We start from the raw sequence: 12,439 nt of genomic DNA on the forward strand, positions 1-12,439 counted from the left end.
GCCAGCCCCGTGGGAAGATCCTGGGTTAAACCTGAGCCAGAAAAGCCTCTGCAGAGAAGGTGCTTGCTGGACTGGGACAGAATAAGGCTTTCGCAGCGTCTGCTCTTCAATTTCACACATGCCATGAATAGCGGTTACAGAGGTTCATCTCCATGGCAGACGCGTCGCATGTATCGGTCTGCCCCGTGCCCGAGCACCTGGGACCAGCCCGTGCAGCGAGACCCTGGGTCCTGCCAGCCCTGCGGCTTCCCGGAGCCCCCTGGAACCCGGCAGCGTTTGGTGGTGGGTACACATCCCCGTGGTTCCGGTGAAGAGATGAAATGGCTGAGCTTTGCACCCTTCCCACGGCACACTGCCCGTGGCCAGCGCGCTCGTCCTTCCCAGGGCCTTCATCTCATCCCAGCTCCGGTACCAGCTGCATCCCATCCCAGCGCCCTTCAGGGGCATGGCTAAACCAGCCAAACACCGAACACAGCCCGTGCAGCTTCCCTTCCTCCCCCTCCACCAGATCCCAAAGGATGAGCTTGCCCTCGGGCAGACACGGTGGCCAGGGCTGTGCTGGCCCAGTGAGCATCACTGAGCTGGAATAAAGCTCTTCCAGAACAGGGAACAGCTGGGAAGCTGCTGCCTGGGGAGGGCTGATCCTGCTGCCCCTTTGGTGTCCCCCCCTCTTCTGCAGCACCCACGAGGGTCGCCCCAGCCAGCCGTGGGCTGAGCTGCAGCCTGGGCTGGGGGCAAAAATGCATTCACAATGTTGCAGTGAAAATCCCGCTCACGGATGCGGGGGCGGAGCGGCGAGTTTTCTGCCTGAACCCACACATTTGGGTGGGGAGACACTGCTTTTGGGGTTGCGTGGTGTGCAGAGGGAACGGCCTTACAGGCGAGATGCTGTCAGGGGGCTGGTTTGGCTCGGAGGGACAATTCCGAGCGCATCAGCGGTTTTCAAAGAAGGCACAACACGAGGAACCGGCAACACAACCCCGATGGCCGCGTGGTGAAGGACCCAGTTATGAAAGCAGCCGGTTACGAAACGCCTGTTACCAAACCTCCGGCTGCACCTCGCTCCCGCGATCCGCACCCACGAGGGCTCGGAGCATGACGGAGAGGAGCCTGCAGCACGCTCGCTGCTCGGGGGATGCACCGGCAAACCCAGGGACACACACACCGGGAAACATCCGTGTGCTCAGCCGTGATGCCCAGGCTCCCGGCACCCTCTGAGCTCAGCTCCGAGCTCCCTCCTGCCTCTTGCATCCTGTCCTGCATCCCTGCTCAGCTGGGGTGCGTTGCTGCAGCTCTGCAGCCTGGCATCACCTCTGCGGGCTGCTCCTAACGGAGCTGCATCATTCCTTGTGTCTCACAAAAAAAAGGATTGAGTGCCAGGGACAGGTTATTTTAGGCAGGTTTCCCCATTACCATGGTCACTATGACCTGAAAAATAGACCTGTCGGAGAGGGCTGCAGTACTAATGCCAGTAGAGCTATGGCTGGAGCTAATCCAAAATCCAAGACGTGTGTTTCACAGGCCCTTGTCCCATCTTGGGATGGAAACAATGCTTTTGGAGAATTCTCATTAACAGAAACAGAGGAACAGCCCTAGAACTCCACCCTCCCCCTGTGACACCAGGGCGAGCAGCCGGGGTGGGACGCAGCCTGTGAAATCAGAGGCTTCCTCTCCCAACCCATCCTAAGAAACCCTCTGAATAGAATTTCCCAAAAAGCCTTCACAGCATTTCAGCAGCTCGCAGCACTGCAGCGGGGACCTGGGGCTGGAGCATCAGCCCTGATGCTAATTGTCCCACGAGGAAAATGAATGAACAGCCCTGGCAGCCCACGGGAGAGCATCAGGAGAGGACAGGCACCGTTATCCAAGCGGGAACACCCAGGTCTGTGTGGATACAGGTTTGATAGCGAGGCAGTAATTACAGGAGGGGCTTCAAGCAGAGCGATAACCTGGGTGGACTGAGAGTGAGTTAATACTGGGTCCTGCCGAGCCGTAAAATCCTCATCACCCCCTTGGAGAGGATGAGCCCGAAGCGATGCCGCAGGACAAGGCTGTGCACGTTGTCCCCTCTGCACTGGGAAGGATGGAGAAAGGGTCTGGAGCAGGACCATCCAGCTGCATTGCCACGCTCCCCCCAGGCTAGCCGTGCCCATGGCTGGTCCCCCATGGCGGTGATGTCCCCAGCCTGGAACCAGCGGTGCCCCCGGGTGACAAATATCATGCAAATACCCTGTTTTCTGCAGCTCGGACTCTGTGAGGACCTGAGCATCCTCCCTCTTTGATAAAGGCTGTTGGCTCAAACCTTCTCAAACCTCCTGGGAGTGAGCAGAGAGAGCCCGAAGGTGAAGGACCTGCCCATGAGCAGCACCCCGGGGCGTGGGGTGGCACGGGGAGCCAAGAGCCCACCCAGCTCCCCTCCAACTCATCCCCATCCCGGGGAAACCCCCCCACTGGACAGCTTCAGGGACAATTAACTTAATTTCCCAGGTTTAACAATGGCTCACAAGCCTTCCCAGTATCCTCCCTCCCTCCCAGCGCCCCCATTCCCTGGCTACTGCATATAAAAGGTTCCAGTTTAAAGTGGGACACAGCTCGCCATGATTCATGGCCACGATCTGAGTTTTTTCCCCACTCAACATCTTCCTTGACAAGCTTTCAGCTAATGAAAAATGCCAATATACTGAAGGGCAGTATGAGACATGAGGTGATAATGGAGCGAGACGCTAAGGATCAGGGGAGGCAGATTTGTAACTGGTTAAAAACTGGATCACCCCAAACCCCAGCTTCTGCCGTGCAGAATGAGTGATGGTTTCTGGTCTTCTCCCTTGTACAAAGGCTTTTTTTCCTTTATGATACAACCTTTGGGATGGAATTGTTTGCATCCAGAAAATAAAAAGGAGGAGGATGCACATAACAGCTACGTAAATTTGACCTGATTCATTATCCCCCCCAGCCTGCAAAACTGCCTTTTGCTCCTGTCACTTGGTGGATCAGGCCATGAGAGCAGTGGTAGCCCCTGATAGCAAGAAGGATTAATAATAGCATTGCTGTTGGGCTTGGAAAATAAAAAAAGACCTCATTGTGCACAGCTGTATGGCTTATCTGCAGCGGGGGATGCAGGAAGAGCAGAGCTGTGACAGTAAGTGACACCGGGGACGCGGGAACCGTGGATTGGCACAATTCGCCTACTGCTCCGCATCAATCTCTCACCCCGTCTCCATTCCTGAGGCTGCTGAGCCATCACCCAACCGCAGTGCCGCCGGCAGCCCCTTTCCTGTACCTCCCAGGGTGTAAATTGAAGGCAGGAGGGTTCAGGGAGCTGCCTGATTCGGGCTGCTCGTCCCCCCGGGAGGTGCCAGCCCGCGGCATCCCAGCTCACCGAAGTGTCCTCGGAACACGACGCAATGATGTTCTCAATGAAGGGATTCCACTTGATGTCCAGCACGTTGCCCTGGTGACCGCAGACTTTGGGGTAGTTTGGTTCGATCCGGCCTGTCTGTAATTTAAAATAAACCAAAAAGAAGAGGAAAAAAAATAAAATTAGTGATAAAGTTGGTCTTTTTAAGGCTGGGGCCTTGTTAGGGGAGAGAGCTCCATAGCTGACACTGGGATGGGGGTTTTTGGCCGGAGGAGAGGCCCGGCTGTGTCGGCGATTGCTTTTACTCCATCGCTATTCCAGGGGCAGCTGCAGCTGATCCGTGTACAAGGAGGGGTTTCCACAAACAGCCCTGTGGGGCTGCCCACTCCCAGGGAGGGAGCCCACCACCCGGGAGCTCAGTAGGAATCTTTGCACAACCACCCAAAACCAGGGACAGAAGGGCTGGAAGGCTCCAAACCAGCCCTCAGGGCGGATCAGCTACTTGATGGGATCCTTCCCCACATCTTGAAATCCTTGGAAGACTCTTAGGGACACCCGGGTCTTGCCATGCCAGCAGAGCGAGGACGGCGCGCGGCCCTTGGCACAGCCTCCTCACCAGGTTCCCACCCCAGATGGGTTTTGGGAAGCCCCTGCTCCTCGCAGGGACCTTGGCAGGCGGCCACCCTGCCACCCTTCCTTCCCGTGTCCTGGCTCCTTGCCGCGGCTGGAGATGGGAGCACACTTGGAGCGTGCAAACTAGGTCAGCGCAACACAGCCACTAAATATTTCATGGCCCTTCCAGCACTGACCTTTTAACGTATCGAGCTCCCGGCTCCGTTTAACGCGAACAAAGGACAACACGCTGCATTTTCACCATCCGCAGCTAAGGGCAATGGGCAGCAGCGCCCTGGACAGCCGGATCATGCCCAGGGCTCATCCCTGTGCCATCGCCGCCCGGAGGGTTTATTTGAATTAATTTGCTCCCAGGGAGACACGGCTCTAATTGCCAGGCCGTGCTGCATGGGAGGCACGGGCCAAGCGGCTCTGCTTGCCTGGATTCCATCAGGCAGGGATGGAGACGCAGAAAAACGAGGCACTGAGACACACAGGCGAACACAACTCTCCCCGAGCACGCTTTGCTCATCCTAAAATCCTTTTCATAGGCACTATTAGACAAGTGAAAAGCCAGTTCTTGCTCAAATTGCTACAACAGCTCTAAGCCATCCCTTGGCCACGGCCCATATATAAGATGAGAACTAGGCTGTCTGTAAAACACCGGGGACTTAGTTACGTGGGTCAGTTCAGTTATTGAGATAAAGGAAAAATGAATTAAGGTGCCTGTTCTCACTGCTTTCAGGCCGTGACCGAATGGCCATCTCCAGCTCCATCGCCGGCTGGGTGCCAGGGTCACTGGCAGTCCTTCCCCTCTGCCCTTCGTTACAAACACTGACTAAGTCCCCGGCATGTGACGGGGATGGGATCGCATCCTCGTTAGCTGGTCTGTGATGGGCACTTAACGCGAGACTGATTTGTAACTCGTGAGCCTCTTCGTAATTAGGGCACGTTACGCAAATTCCCTACCCCTACAGCTCAGGGTTCGGTTTCCCTTTGGTCAGTGACACCCATGGTGTGACTTTAACCTCCATCAGGGCCAGTTTCAGGGGTGTCAGGACAGGGATGGATGGAAGAGCTGGGGCTGTGCCCACCTCCTCCTCCAGCTGCCGACAGCATCACTTTGGCTCACTGGGAGAGCCTAAATTCTGATAATTCTGCCCATCAGCAACAGCCTGGCTCAGACCTGAGCTGCCACGTCAGCCCTGGACCCTTAACTGCCTCCTGTCGTCACTAATGCATTCTCCTCCCTGCATTTACCTGGCAGCTTTGCCCCAGATCAGCAGTGATCGAGCACACAACATTTCTGACACTATCAAACAGCGGAAAGGACAGTTTCCTGGTTAATGCCCCAGACTTGGGGCTTATTAGTGCCATTATAATGGGGTTTTAAGGGATAAAACAAGCAAAGTGACTTTCTGACAGTTTTGCCAGGGTGACCCAAACCTCTGGCAATCAGTGGCTCTGGATGATGCCACGGCCAGAGGGACAGTCTCCTGAAACCTCTCCACAGCCCCTCTTTCCCCCAGGACACTTTCCTTTCCCTAGATTACATCAAGCACCGCTGCAAACATCGGAGCATCCCGTAGGAAGAGCAATACATTAAAGTACGCACCCCCCCTGCCCCGGATTTTACAATTCCCTTTTACACAGTGGCAAAGACAGCCCTTGGGAAAGCTCCCATCATGCCAAACCTGCACGGTGGGGGGCAGATGCCCCCAGCATCTCAGGGACAGTCACAAGACACCAAGATCTCCATGCTGGGAGCCAACGGTCCCCCAGGAAGAGTGACACCCAAGGAGGAGCATCACCTGACCAAGCAAAACAGTACATGAGCCGTTACACAAGGGAAATCATTAGAGAAGACAAACCCTTCATTTAAATAAATAAATGAAGCCTTTCTGAGACAGAGCATAGAAAACAGCTTTGATCAAAAAGTTAGTTTTCCACCAAATTGAACTTTCCAAAGGGGTGGAGGGGAAGCTCGAGGAAAATGTTGCTTTTTAGTAAAAACATCCCAATATCTAAAAGCAGCATTCCCATTCTCTCAAGGCCCCGGTGTGCTGGGTGCTCCTGCTGGGGTGGGCACCCGGGAGGGGCTGTTTGCCCCGACAGGTGCTCGGGACACGGGGCGAGAGCTGGGGAGATCTGCAGAGCCCCCAGGTCAGCTGCTGCCGTCACCCAAACTCCACCACAAAATGAAAAGTTATGAAGAAACCTCTGATTTTTCACGTTATTTAAGATTTCCCATGGAGAAAAAAACACTATTCTGCTCTTCTTTCACAGGCGGGGAGGAGCTGGCACATGCGGGAGAGCAGCTTGGGAGAGGACAAGGTGCTTTGGGTCTCATCCTGCACAGGAGCAGCATACGGAGCAAAGCACGAGCTGCAGGGATGCAGCCCCCTGGGACAAGCAGCTGAGATCTGAGAAGGAAAAACCCAAAGGTGAGACACAGAAGGTGGAGGGAAACGCAGCGATGCCCATGCTTCGTTAGCGCATGCAGCTCTGCCTCCCAACCCTCCTGGGAATTAATGGGATGCAAAGCACAGCTTTATGGGTTATTATATTAAGTACACTGGCAGACATCGCTTACCCAAACGGCTCAGATTATCCAGCTTCCCCCCTATTTTCATATTTGCATTAGCATGACATTATTAACACACTGTCTAGAGCAGAAATTCCTCCGGCAGCTGCTGAATTCCAGGCGGACAGACCTTTTAACGGCACCAGTTAATATGCAATCACTTTAATTTCGAGCAACCAGCCGAGCGATTTCCTTTTCAAAGTCGATTTGATGGGGTTTGTCAAAATTCATTAGGCTTTCAAGAGGACAAAACAAGAGTTTGGTTACTAGGGATGGTTGCTGCCCAAGAAATCGGGAGTTTGGATTACAAGTCGTTGAAGGCAGGAGCTGCCGCAGGCACAGCCCCTGTAGCAGCGGCAGGTTGTGCCCATGCCCGGGGCACCTGAAAGAGGAGAAGGAGCCAAATAAAGGAAATACAAAGGAAAAATAAAATAAAAATCAGGGATTCATGCTTCCCATAGCTTCCCATTGAGTCATCTTAGAGGGACCTCGCCAGCAGCCGTGCATTAAGCCGCGGTGAATCCTAATCGCTGGATCCCTGGCCAGGGGAAGCTCGGTGACCCAGATACCGTCCCCTTCGAGAGCGTGTGCTGTGCCGTGGCTCTGCAGGCTCCAGCAGCTCTGATGTTTTCCATGGCATGGGCTGGAAGGAGCAAATATTCCAGCAGCTCCAGGCCCTCAAGGCTCTCCCCCCTTTGCTGGAGCAATGAGGAGTGCTGGAAGAGGTGGAAGTTATTTGTATTGTGTCTGAGGGAGAAAGGACAATGAATTTTTAAATTTGATTTAATTCAGTTATTTTGCTGCTCAGCGACAGAAAAGGAAGCCTTCCCCTGGAAATGGCTGGAACAGCAGGAAGGGCAGAGGGATGGACACAGAGCCCTGCGAGGTCGGAGTGTCGGGGAGGGGAACACCATCACTGGGAGGGGCTTTATCCCTCTTTATTCTTAGAAGCATGACTTCTAAGCACTCAAAGTCATCAAAGGGTGGCTGTGGGCAGTGTGGACATCCACCCCAGTGAGCCTCTGACCATCCTCAGGCAAAGGGAAGCGTTGTCACTCCAGACCCTCTAAGCAGCACAAGCTGCGGTCTCACGGGGGCAGCAAGCCACGTTTGCTTCACAACAGACCAGCAGAAAGCCCAGATAAATCCTTTTAATATACGTACTTGATAAAAACTGCTGTTCACCAGGTTCCCTGGAAATACAGACCCAGAACATGGCCAGATCTTCATGTTTCCTCCATGGAAAACTTTACACCATCTATAGCAGCATCCCTCCGGCATCAATGCCAGCACCCCCCTGTCCCTGGGAGAGAAACTTCCCGAGGAAGGAGCACCTAGCCTCAGGGACCAGCCAAGGCCACCCTTCCCCACCCAGCAGCTTCCCACAGACACTCCCTGATCCCTTATTAGCTTTTAGAGGGGGATCAGGGAAGCGCTGCTTGAGCCATAGGGGATTTACAGGGTTTCCCAGGAAATCCTTGAGTACACACAAGTCTCCACGGGCTGAGATTAAGAGTAAATACATTTACTGCTGTCTTGTTAAAGGTCTTTCATACTTGAGAGCCAACGAGGAGGAAATTACACAGATTTCCCTGACCCGGGGCACATCTCTGGCTGATTTCAGCACAAGGAGAGGTTGCTGGGGGTTAACCGATCATTAGGAGCCAAGTCAAATGGAACTAGCAGAAGCGAGAGAAAAAAAAAAGGACAAACCCTTGGCAGGGACCCAGAAAACTCACTGCCACGACGAGCTGCCGGTTGCGCATCTCCCCCTGTGCTAGCAGGGACCAGCCCCCAGCTGAGAGCCCACGGGAAGGGGGAGGATGAGGAGGGGTCCTGCGATCACATCTGCAGCACGAGCTGTTTAAGCAAAGGGCGGTGAGAGGATGGGCGACAGGGCAAAAAATTCCCCAAGGAAATTCCCACATGCAGGTGGAAGGATGCTGATCTTGGAGATGTTTCTCTCCAACAACTGAATAAATTTAAAGACTGATGCCTCGAGGCTTTCTCCACCTTTTCTGCCCTTCCCAAGCAGCCTCCCTTCTGCCAGGACCCTCACCCAGCCTCCAGCAGCTCAAACCACCAGGCAGGAGCGATTGCATGGTCCCAGTTTGGCCAGAGCTAGCCAAGGCTGAGGCGACTGGGCAACCACACGTGTTCCAGGCAGGATCATCCCTCGGGAGGGATGGGGCACACAGCCGACCTGGCTGGAGGCTGGTCCAGGGATTCACAGTAAATAAATCCATTTAAAAACAACCCAAACCCAAAGCAACCCATGCGTGGAATCAGCAGACATCGATTCCAGGCACTGGAAACGTCTGAAGGCGCTTCTGGGTCCTGCAGAGAGAGTAACCTGGTTGCTGTGAACACCCTGCCAAGCTTCCCGACTGCTCCTGGGAACGAGAGCAGCGAGTGAAACGTTAAGCCAAGAGGCAGCTTTCGAGTAAACACATTCTGAGAGCTCAGCTCACATCCCAGCACCTTGGAGTGAAGAAGCTGTTCGGCCAGATGTGCACCTCCAGGAAAATCACCCCACTGCCACCCCTCTTCCCAGCCTGTAACACCTGGGAAATTCAAACAGGGAGCGGTGGGAGAGGAGGATGCGCTCTGGGCATCCTCCAGCACCTGCTAAAACAGCCCTCATGTTCCTCCAACACACGTGGAAATATGCAGAGCCAGACAGGATTTCTGCTTAGCCCTGTGGATGGTGTTGCCTGTGCATCTCCCACCCCCTCGGGTCCACGGGCACCTTCCCCAGCCGGCATCACCACAGCAGGGGAGAAGGGGGAAGTATGGAAGGCTGTAATCCAAGCAGGTTCTAGCCCATCCTTCATCCAGGGCCCCACCAGCCCTGCAGCATCTCTGCCTCAGTCTCCGTGCCACGCTCCTTGAGCATACATCACAAGTCCCCGTGCCTCAGTTTCCCCAGGAGCGATGATGCTATCGCTGTCTCAAAGCCAAACTCCAAGCTCAGGGGCACTTTGAGATAAAAACCCAGCCCCAGATTTACCACCATTTGCCTTTCAAAAATGTCAGCAATTTACAGATGGCTTAGTTACTTGTTTTGTTATACTAAACCATGCAAACCATATAGGAGGTAAAGAAATCGGCATCATTTAATGCCATTTTTGCCAGGATGAAGGTTAAACTATCACTTATTCCTGTTGTGTGGCTCTAAATACTGTTAAATTAACTACATACAGTGTTAAATAAAACAAACGCTGTCGGGGGCTGTAAACGTCCCATCTTCTGTCCAGGCAGAGAGCAGCAGCCCCACTGCCTGCGCCTGGGATAAGCATCAGCAGAGCTGCCCCAGCCACGCCGGCCCTATAGGACCTATAGCCCCCCCCAGCCCAATGCCCCAGCCACGCCGGGCCCTATAGGACCTATAGCCCCCCCCAGCCCACAAAGCGACGCACGCAGCAGCGTCGGACAAGCTACTTGCACGGATTACAACCCCGAAGCCGCGCTGCAGAGGTATTTATCTGCACCATAAAAGCAGGAGCCAGGCTCAAGCTTGTTAATTAAAAAGACAAAAGCCCATATAATGGTCCCTGTTAAATTGGATTATGGACAGTAAACATAAATCCATGTTTATGGGTAACAAAAAGGCCCTTTTCCCCAGCGAGGAAAGGGCTTCACTCGGTTTTAACCGGCAGAGGGGGCAGGCAATTGCAGGCAGGGCTGCTCTGTGATGGCCCAGGCTTCCTCCTCCCATCCACCACCAGCTTTCTGAGCAGCGTTACAATTTTACATTGACATTTTTCTTTACTAATTCAAGTGTTTAAATACACCCGTGTCCGGGCTTCCCATGGCTGCTCTCCCGTTATCTCCTTGATAAAGGCAAGGACACCAGATTGTGCTCCGACGTGGAACAGTAACGCAAAGCATCAGCTTTGTAGTCTTTTCTTTTTCCTGGCCAGCCCCAAGTAAAAGGAGATGTCTCCTGCAGACTAAAATCAGATGGAGAAAAACTCCCAGAAAACAAATCCCCGAGGACAGCACAGGCCAAGGCCACCTCCTGCGTCCTGTGTTTAAAGGGAAAACGGCTCCAAGGACATGAAAATTGGTCCATAGTACAAAGAAAAACCCATATTTTCCTGCAGAAACCCTCCGGCTGCTTTGAGGCGCAGCAGCTCCAAGCAGCAAGGAGAGTAGCTGTGCGATGAGCTCGCCCATTCTCTGCCCACCCTCGGCAAGCCCCTGTCCCCAGAGGTGGGCACGCACAGGGGTCCCTCGGGCAATGGGGTGAGCACACAGGCAGAGCAGATGCCACCAGCACCTTGAGCCAAGACAAACCACCCTGGAGCCAGGGCAGGCTGCCCAGGGGCACGCAGCCCACGGCTCCTACTTGCCAGCTGCCACCCTGGCACGAGGGCATCCACAGGGGTCACTGCCATGACACAGAGGAGGGACGGTGGCACCAGTCCTTGGGATACAGGAGCTGCTCCTCTGCTGCATGCCCTGGGTAAGGAAGGGAGAGACAACACATGCAAGCTGTTCCCTACAGCACAACCCAGGCTTTGCCCAACTGCTGTCCCTCTCCCCATCTCTCCAGGGCTGCCATGGAGGTTTGGGACCTCTGTGAGTGGGTCTGTCACCTCCCTGCTCCAGGCAGGGCTGTACAAGCCCCCATTGCAGCAGAAAGAGACCCACAGGGACACAGAGGGGCTCAGTCCTCTGCCAGCACCCCCCGCTCACACCTCTGTTGCCCTGCACACAATGGCATATGCCACCGGCACCACGGTAGCCCTGCCTGCAGCAGGACGAGGGTCCTGCCCCACACTCAGCCCCACACCACAGGCATCTTTCACACAACCAGCCACAGCTTCAACACGCAGCGCCTGTACAAACAACAGCTTTAACTCCAGCTTCCTCCACATAAACAGAGACTCCCCCTTCCTGCTCCCGGCTTCCTCCAGGCATGCCGGCAGATAACAGCGTCCGGCTGCAGAAAACAACTTGTCTCCATCCCCCGTGGAAACCAAAATCCTCCCGTTGCAGTGCGAGCAACGCCAGCCACCCCTTCCCCTGCAAAGGCTGCCCTAAGGGACCCCAGCAAGATCCCCTCCTGCAAGATCCCCTCCTGCAACTGCTCCCAGCCCCGCTCCTCACCCTGATTTATATGAGGCCAAGTTCAAGCAGGCACAGCTGAGATTATCCCACGTCCTGCTGGCGCTTGTTTTCCCCAGCTGTTTTGGCCAGCCCAAGGCCAGCAAAGCCCCGGCGATGCCCAAAACCTCCTCGGTGCTGGCTGTTGCAGGTAAACAGCAGCGTAAACACCCCGGTTTATCTCCCGATGTAATAAGCACTTCCACAAAGCTGTCCCGGCTCTGGGATGAGTGGGAGAGCAGTTCTTGGGCATCAGGGCTGCAAGTGCAGCATCCTCAGAAAGTGCCATGTATTTTGTCCCCGTGCTCCGGAGCTCCCTGCACACCTGGATACGGCTCAAGGACTTGGGACGCTACACAGACCGAAGCTGAAACAGTTTAGGGATGGAACCCCCCTGGGAGGGGGTGCTCCTGGGGCTGCACAGCCCCATCCCGGCTCTGGGGTCACACATGGATGTGGGAGCCACGGCTTTCATTTCAGACGAGCAGATAAAAGCCTGGAAATCCTTCAAAATGCACCCTGGAATGTTTGGGAGCCCAGCAGCTCCTTCAGGGGTGACCTCGGGGTGTTGATGGTGATGCTGGATTTTAGCGTCGGCGTTAAGGGATGCGCAGCACCGGGGAGAATGTTTGGGCCACAAAAGGTGCAATCTCAGATTCCCCCCATTAAGCACATTCTCTGCTAAAAACCCATACCCACCCCACTCCTGGAGTTTCTAATTTTGTACAGATTTTCCAAAGATGGAGCCCAAATCCCGGCTTTTCTGTCATTCC

At 54.6% G+C, this 12,439-nt stretch overlaps 1 protein-coding gene across 1 annotated transcript in view; it reads right to left on the reverse strand.

Moving 5' to 3' along the window:
- The window catches only part of LOC104516515 (coronin-2B-like), a gene marked incomplete at its 3' end in the record, with an annotated part of 25,875 nt that overhangs the window by 1,045 nt on the left and 12,391 nt on the right, over positions 1 to 12,439 (reverse strand). Inside the window, exon 3 of the mRNA XM_010160860.1 lies at positions 3,380 to 3,496. Coding sequence (XP_010159162.1) covers positions 3,380 to 3,496 — 117 coding nt within the window. The remainder of the gene's footprint in view (positions 1 to 3,379; positions 3,497 to 12,439) is intronic.

This window comes from Eurypyga helias, unplaced genomic scaffold (genome assembly GCF_000690775.1).
Source record: "Eurypyga helias isolate BGI_N326 unplaced genomic scaffold, ASM69077v1 scaffold27260, whole genome shotgun sequence".
In the NCBI taxonomy this organism is placed as follows: Eukaryota; Metazoa; Chordata; class Aves; order Eurypygiformes; family Eurypygidae; genus Eurypyga; species Eurypyga helias.